Consider the following 8,184-nt stretch of genomic DNA (forward strand, 5'->3'; position numbering starts at 1 on the left):
GGGGAGTTTACTTTATATATAAAGAAATCACAGTGTCTAGAAAGAAAACTGTTTTTAACGAAATGGCTACAAAATTTCACAGAGGAGAAAGTCCTCGAGATGCTCCTTTCTCCCTAGCAGATTGCACTCTGACTGTTGGCTTGACTCTCTGTCCCTGCAGATTTCTGCTATGGGAACGAAGACCTGACATTCTCTATCAGCGAAGCCATTAAGCTCTGTGTCACTGTGGTGGCCTATGCTCCGGAATCGTTCAGAAGGTAAAGGGAACCTGAATCTCTGGTGAGGGCACATAAATAGGTGAAAGGAAGTTGAATAAATACATATGTTATGTTTGGTAACATTAGCCTTGAGCATTTTGCCAAGTAGTTTTCCAAAACAAAAATTAGGAAAGGTCATACGGGAGGTTCTGGAAAACATAACTTATATTCTTGCCACAAAGCATCTGAGATCATTTATTTCTCATCGCTTTCCAGAAAATTCCAGGAACTCTGGCTATTTTATTTTACTCCCCTTGAAGTTTCCTGTTTGTTTTGTTTTTTTGCCATGATTTATACAACAAGCCCACTAGAAATAATGACTACTATTTATTCTTACCTACATATTTAGCCTTTTCATTGTTCCTCACTCTTTCTTGCATTTCCACAGTTTTATATGTGACATTTTCCCTTATACTTAAAAATAAGTATATATCCTTTAATATTTCTGTAGTGAAGATATGCTTGAGATAAATTCTATCTTTTTGTATTTGCTCAGATCATTTTATTTTGTTTACTAATATTGTCTCTCCATTATAGAAGTACTATATTTTAAAAAAAACTTTTTTTAGCAATTTACCAACCACTGCCTACTGACTTCCATTGTGTTCGTTGAGACTTCAAATCTTTTGTCTGCTTCAAGCCTCATTGCTCATTTGAATTGAGGGTGCCCTTTTCTCTCTAGTTTGCTTGTAAAGATGTTTCTCTGTTTGGGATTTTCAGCAATTTGATTCTGATGTGCCTAAATACACTTTTCTTGATACCATATATATTCATGTATAAGCTGAGTTTTTCAGCACATTTTTTATGCTGTAAAGGCCCCCCTCGGCTTATACTCGAGTGAGGGTCTCCGGTCTCTCCCACTCCTCTGCGGGCGCCTGCAGCCTCTGAGGGTGGTCCGATGACTGCTGAGATCACCGCTCTTCTTTGCTCCTGCACCACGGCAGCCTGTGTGTTGTCCATGCCCCGTACTGGGCAAGAACCTGCCCACTTCTGTGTGCTGGTACCTGGGGCACAGCATCCTTGTCAGAGGAATGTCGGATGTGGCCACTCTTCTTCTCCCGCTCTTCTCCAGGGCTGTGACCAACGATGTAGCCTTTACAGTCTTACCCGTGCTTGGTCATACCCCCTTGCTCTGCCCAAGCATTGCTGAATACAAGTACCGGTATATATCTGGTCTTGGATATATGGTACGTTTATGTACAGCACTTAGGCTGCTATATATATATTTTTAATTTTCTTATTAACCCCTATATGGACCAAGTGTTGACGATGCTTGCATAGAGCAGCTTGTGTTAGGGCTCATAATACACATGCTATGTTGTGTACACACTGTGCTACTGCATGTGTTATGTTAACGCTTCCCATACATATACCATAACACTGCGTATGCAGTAACAGTGCATGCAGTAACACAGTGCATACACAACGCAGAGTGTATATTATGAGCCCAAACACAGGCTGCTCTATGAAAACAGTAATGTCATCACATTCTGGAATATCATCAGTCTGTTTTGGGCCTCAAACTATACAAGCTGCATTGTGTATATGCGGTAAGACAGCGCATGTAGTAATGCAGCCCATGCAGTAACACAGCGTGTATAGTTATTGTTGATACCATATTGTTTTTGTTGACCCTTTTTTCCACTGCCAGAGCTAATTTACTGTTTTTCTTTGAAATAAATCTTCAAAAACATTTAACCTACTGATGCCTCAATTAATGTAATTTTATTGGTATCTATTTTTATATTGAAATTTACCAGTAGCTGCCGCATTTCCCACCCTAGGCTTATACTCAACTCAATAAGTTTTCCCAGTTTTTTGTGGTAAAATTAGGTACCTTGGTTTATATTCGGGTCAACTGATACTTGAGTATATACGGTAATTATCTCCTGGGGAGATAATTTTTTTAAGTGTTTCTTGAAGATAAATCTGGGCAGCTTCCAATAATTTTCGAACATTCCCCTCCAGTACCTCCTCACGTATTGCTGCTGTCCTACCTTGTCTTTCCCTGCTCACTCCACTGGAACACATAGCTGAGCTTGGCACCCTGCCCGTCATGGCTGCTGCTATTGTCCTTGTTGTCCATCATGTTGCCTTCTCTTCCTCTAAATCAGTATTCCCTAGTGACCTTTGTTCCAGTTCACAACCATTTCTCCCACTGCGTAACTTTCTGTAACATTTCTCTTGCGAGTCTTTGACCTTAAACATTTTACTTTGATTCTAAAATTTCCATCGATTGATATTTAAATTTTAGAGTTCTATCACCCATTTTACTCAACCTTTTAATTATCGCGATTGTGAAGCCTGTGTAACTTCAAGGTTAGACAACTGTGGTTGTGTTTCTTGGTTCTTTTCCGTGAGTTTTGATCATGAGGCTCTCACACGGCTGGTAATTGTCTAATATGGAACGTTCTATGAAAAATAAAGCTCAATTGAAGGTCTGGCTAATGTCCTAGTGCTGCAGGAAGGATTTGTTAGTACAGGCTGGTGGATAGCTAAGGCAGAAACAGCTCATCTTGGCTCAGCCTGGGATACGTTTGGTTTCAAGTTGCACGTCCGCCTTTGTGAGCTGTCCTCTTCCTTGCACTCTCCTCGGATGGAGTTCTGTGATGTAACTACACCTTCGAAGGCTCTGAACTCTACTGTCACATAGTTATTTAGCTCCACAAGACTGCTGATAGTTCTGCTTGGCTTCCCAATTTCTTAGCCAACACTACCTTGGCTTATCCTCAGCTTCTTGGCCCAAGTGTCTGGAAGAGAGAAGTGCTGCCTGATGTCTAGTTAGCTTCCTTCCCTCCAGAATCTTGATATCCCTACGGTAAATCTAGAAGCCTTTGACATCTACCAGATACCTCCAATTACACGTATTTTTATGTCTGATTCCTCTAGTAAGCAAATTCACCTGTAACAGCGATTCCATTATTACACAAAGCATAACTGACTGCCCACTTTTTAAGATGACAAAGAGGATGCGAAGGAGTATCACTGCTCTGTCCCCACACCTTCCAGATCCTCAGAATGGCCTGTTGGGCACTTCCTGCAGGGAAATGATATTACCAACAGCCAATATTCAGTCTTTATAAGGACCCTGGAAGAATTCCACTGATAGCTGTAGAAAGCGATCCAAGAATGTCTTAGTTTTGAGTTCTCCAGGATCTCAGCCAGTCAGGGCCTGCTTACTGGAATGCACAAAGGGGAATGCAATTGGGAAAAATCGCCCACCCAACAAAAGGTGTATGTTGGTGTTACCCATTTACAGTTTGAAAGGGGGGGAAATCCACCCTTTGCATAATCAACCCATAATTCCCATCTCCCCTTCCAGCTGGGGTTTCTAACCAAACCAATACAAAATTGAGTGTGGGTAAGCAGATCTGGCTTTAGATGGACATCTAATGGCTGTGGGAAGCCAGCCTGCCTCCCAGGGAAGGACTTTACCTAGTCTCCTTCTTTGCAGCGGAACAAAAGTCACACTCAATAAATTCCTGAATGGAAGCTTTGATGATGATTGTGAGCCCTGTGCTGGTAGCTGGGCTCTGTCACTTCACCCACTGCCATTCTGCTACCCTCTCCACAGCCTGAGTGCATAGTCAACCCCTCCAGTGAGATCACATACATCCTTGGAGGCAAGATTGCTAGTGAGCAGGCGCTCAAGTAACGGGTGACGTTGGACAGCATTTCCTGCCACTCCCTGACTCTCGAAGTGGGTGTGATGGCGAGGATTAGAGCACATCACCTCTTAGAGCTTTTCCAAGCAACAGAATATGACACGACCAGCAAACGTCGTGTGCCGTGTGACCGGGGTTTTCTCCCTGTTCTTTAAAGTCTTCAGATGCTGATGGTCTTGGAAGCTTTAGTCCCTTGTTATCTACAAAAGCTGAAGAGGCAGACATCACAGGTGGAGACCGTACCTGCTGCCCGCGAGGAAATAGCTGCCACCGCTGCCCTTGCCACGTCTCTGCAGGCCCTGTTATACAGTGTCGAGGTCCTCACCAGGTGAGTCATGGCCGGAACGAGCACCAGCCTGCAACCAAATGAAGCCACTTAGGCCATGAAGAGAAAAATCTGTAGTGTCTATAAATCTCTAAAAACCCCGTCTCTATTCACAGATAACTACCCCACCTCAGCCCCTCCTGGCTTAGCACGTCTTGGGTAGATAGTGCTCAGGATTGTGAACTACCACAATAATGTCGATGAATGTGCACACATCTTGCTGAGCTTCTCTGGGGGTCTTAACCCGCTGATAACATTCATTCATTCAAAGGGCCAATTTAGTTCCTATGAAAATGCGAACCACAGTTTCATTAGCCATGTTAATGAGATGTGAAATCTCAACTAAGCATTCTTTCATTACTTCATTATTTATGCAGAATTATGTTTTAAAGCTAATTTCAGAAGCTATGTAACAAACTGCAACATTGTATCCTAAGGCTTTAGCACCAAACTCTCCGTGGGAAGCGATGAAGTAGTCCTGAGGCACAAGAGGAAAGAGTCAAGTACTGGGGCGATGGTGTCATAGAGGCCCTGAGAGAAGGGACATAGAAAGGGGATGACAGAATCTGTGCCCTTTCTTCGCACCCATCTGGTCACCTCACTGACCCTTTCCCGCAACTAGAGGGGAGACAAACAGTTCATTTGCTCTCGAGTGATATTTTACTTCTCTCTCCTCGTAGTAAGTAATGTGTGTACTTTTTATAAGGGTAAATCCATTACCTTATCCAAAATTCTATGACGACCTTTGAATGGAGCGCTGGCCTTTCAATTCTGTGGCTTTAAAACTCATTGTTAAACCACCTCAGCCTGAGGCAGTTACAATGTCCCAGCGCACTTCACATTCTTCGGGTGGAGTGCAAGACTAGCCTCATTGACTGGTGGTGATGGTTCACAAGCCATCATTGTTGCGAAATGAAAACAGAAACAATCCCTTTTACATCCACCACCCTCTAGTCTTTATGTCTTGGGAGGGGAGCGTTCTACAAGGGGGCATCAAAAATCTGTGGGAAGATGAGATTAAAAGATAAGAGACTCTTTCCCACACACATTTTGATGCCTCTTGGTAATGGAGTGCCAGGGTGGTGCGCACAGTGCAGCACTGAGCTGGGACTAAACGCTGGGCAGTTCCGACCACTCAGAGTCGCCTCGGAAGAAAGGTCTGATGATTTGCCTCCAAAAGTCACAGCGCCGAACACCCTCTGGAAGACCCGTCTCCGCATGCGTACGTGGCCCCGAGTCAGAGCCAGCCCACTGCCAACTGCTTCCGTTTGATTTGACACATAGGGATTCCTGCTAGTCCTGTTGGGCAAGCATTGGAGTGCAAGGTTGGCAGTTCAAACCCACCATCTGCACTGCAGAAGAAAGACGAGGCTGCCTGCTTCTGTCAAGATAAGCAAAGCCGTGAAGCCCTAGATAAAGTCCCTCTGAGTCAGAACCGACTGCATGGCATGCACTTGTGCTTTTTCTTTACTAAATATGTCTATTACAAACGAATTCATTTACTATTACGGAGTAAGAAATCACTACAAATGTAGATGTATTTATTTTCTCATAGACTGAACTCAAGGTATTGGCCAGCCTGGGCTCGGACCTGAAAGACCTAAAAAACAGTCCACTTTCATGCTTACTCAAGTTTGGGCGGAATCTAGTTCTTTGCAGCTTTAGGTATGAGGTACCCTTTTGCTTGCTGGCTGTCAGTTGGCAGCCGCTGTCTGCTTTTACAAGCCACCTGCAGTCCTGTGCCCGTGGTCCTTTCAGTTTTTAACCAGTAGCGGCACTTGAGACCTGAGTCTTTACCTCTCTGCTTTTCAGGGGTGGTGTGATTAGACCGTTATCCACAAGGATGCTCTCCCTTGTGCCGCAGAATGTAACACAATCACTGGCGTGACCACAGACGGGCTTGGCCTCCTACAACAAGGCACAGGAAGGGAAGACCTGGTGTGATCGATAGATTGGGCATCAGAGAAGCAAGCCCTCAAGAGTTCATGGAAGCAATGGCTTTGAAAAGCGACATTGCCTCTTCTATAGTTTGCCTAGATGACAGGACAGCGGTAAAGTTCAGTTAGTAGTTAAGGTACACCTTGCAGATATTCAATATTATTTAGTAATAATTTAATTAAAAATAATAATTTCATAATAATCTTTTACTAAGCTTATAAATTACTGACTTCCTCAACCTGAACCAAACTAACCCGGCTTACTTCTAAGCTGATTCTCACTCACAGTGACCCTATAAGATAAGAGTGAATCTGCCCCATAGGGTCCCAAGGCTGTAAATCTCTGTGGAATCAGCCTCTGCACCATCTTTGGTGCACAGAGTGGCTGGTGGGTTCTCACCACAAACTTCTTGGTTCACAGCTGAGCACTTTAACCAGTATACCACCAGGGCTCGCTTACAGACTGACCTCACTGTAATCTAGTCAATTCCAACTTATAGCAAGCCCATGGTAGAACTGCCCCGGTGGGTTTCCAAGACTGTAACTGTTTATAGAGTAAACAGTCTCATCGTTCTCCCTAGGAGTGGCTTGTAGTTTTGAACTGCTGACCTTGTGGTTAGCAGCTCATTGCTTAACCTAGGGTTCCCTTACTGACTACTAATGTGTCCATTTATGCAGGTAGCTTTAGATGGGTTTTGATTGAGAGGATTATTTTAGTCTTTGATACTAACTCAGGAAAATAGACTGGCTGGTTACGGCATACGTGATCAAAGTTTTACATCTATATACTTTCTTGTATGTACTAGAAGGGTTAGCAGCCTCAACTATAGAATTGAAGGATTGAAGAGTGCAGGCTCTCAATATATACAAACATAGAGTTTGATTTCATAAATATCCAATTCATAAAGTCACGGTTTATAGCTTAGACCGAAGACATGGAAGAATTTAAATAAATCATAGTGAGCTCTTAGACCTTTGGGGATCAATGTTCCCTCAAAAATGTGTCTCAGAATAAAGACCGAAAGAGTCTGAGAGGGGGAAGAAAAAAAAACACAGAACTAACAGCCTGCCTTTTTTAAGACCCCCCTCCCCCAAACTCAAAGCTTGTTATTCAATAACTTGAGGGCCTAATCGATGTCCCCACTGCTGTTGTGATCACACTGTTGTGGTTCTTGTCTTTTTTCCAGACCCATGACGGCCCCACAGATGAGCCGGTGTGACCAAGGTCATAAGGGAACCACCACAGCCAACCACACCATGTCGTCAGGGGTGAACACCAGGTAATCCACCGCGGCTTATTCGCTTGTGGCTCTTAGTTTCTTACAGCATGAATTTAGCAGTTGGAAATGAGAGGAGTCGAAAGCATCATCTAGACTGAGCTTGGAAATCCCCAAAAAGAGAGGAAGAAGGAAGGAGTTTACAGTTGTAAGAAAATGCCAAGGCATCTTTTAAATTTTTCAAAGAGAAGACTGCGCCATCTTCATAAATTGGCGTTGCCATGGTCACTGGGCTCCACGAGTGTTGGGTCACCTGTCTCCAAGGAAAATGCAACAGAAACAATAATAATCGGGAGGTACCTGCCTTCTTACTCTTCAGGTGGTTCTGTAGAGTCCATTTTCTTTTATCTGGACAGATTTACTACACATATCTAATCCAAAATTTGACTTAACGTCTCGATGACTTCATGATTGTTAGCGTATCTCAGTCACTGACTATACGAGCCGATACTTTACCTGCTTTGTTCAATAATATTAACCTTTAAACATCACAGCACACAGAAGTGTTACCAGCTTCCTCCTCCAGGGAAGGCTTCACACAGAGAAAATCTACATTTAAGTGAAGAGAATGTGCTTTAGCCCATTATGAAATGGAAAACAGCAAGGAGGACCCTAAGCAAAAACTAAAAGAAAAAGAGTTCCACTCTCCCTAAAGCACACTTGTGAGTGTGGATCATTATAAAAAGAGCTCCACTCTCCCTAAAGCACACTTGTGAGTGTGGA

General features: G+C 43.5%; 1 protein-coding gene across 1 annotated transcript in view; it reads left to right on the top strand.

Annotated features, from left to right (window-relative positions):
* Positions 1–8,184, top strand: part of UNC80 (unc-80 homolog, NALCN channel complex subunit) — a 270,330-nt gene that overhangs the window by 206,505 nt on the left and 55,641 nt on the right. Inside the window, exons 46-48 of the mRNA XM_045296777.1 lie at positions 161–257; positions 4,080–4,250; positions 7,372–7,464. Of these exons, the coding sequence (XP_045152712.1) occupies positions 161–257; positions 4,080–4,250; positions 7,372–7,464 (361 nt within the window). The remainder of the gene's footprint in view (positions 1–160; positions 258–4,079; positions 4,251–7,371; positions 7,465–8,184) is intronic.

This window comes from Echinops telfairi, unplaced genomic scaffold, assembly GCF_000313985.2.
Source record: "Echinops telfairi isolate 266 unplaced genomic scaffold, ASM31398v2 ScPeMD7_3;HRSCAF=10, whole genome shotgun sequence".
NCBI classification, from domain to species: domain Eukaryota; kingdom Metazoa; phylum Chordata; class Mammalia; order Afrosoricida; family Tenrecidae; genus Echinops; species Echinops telfairi.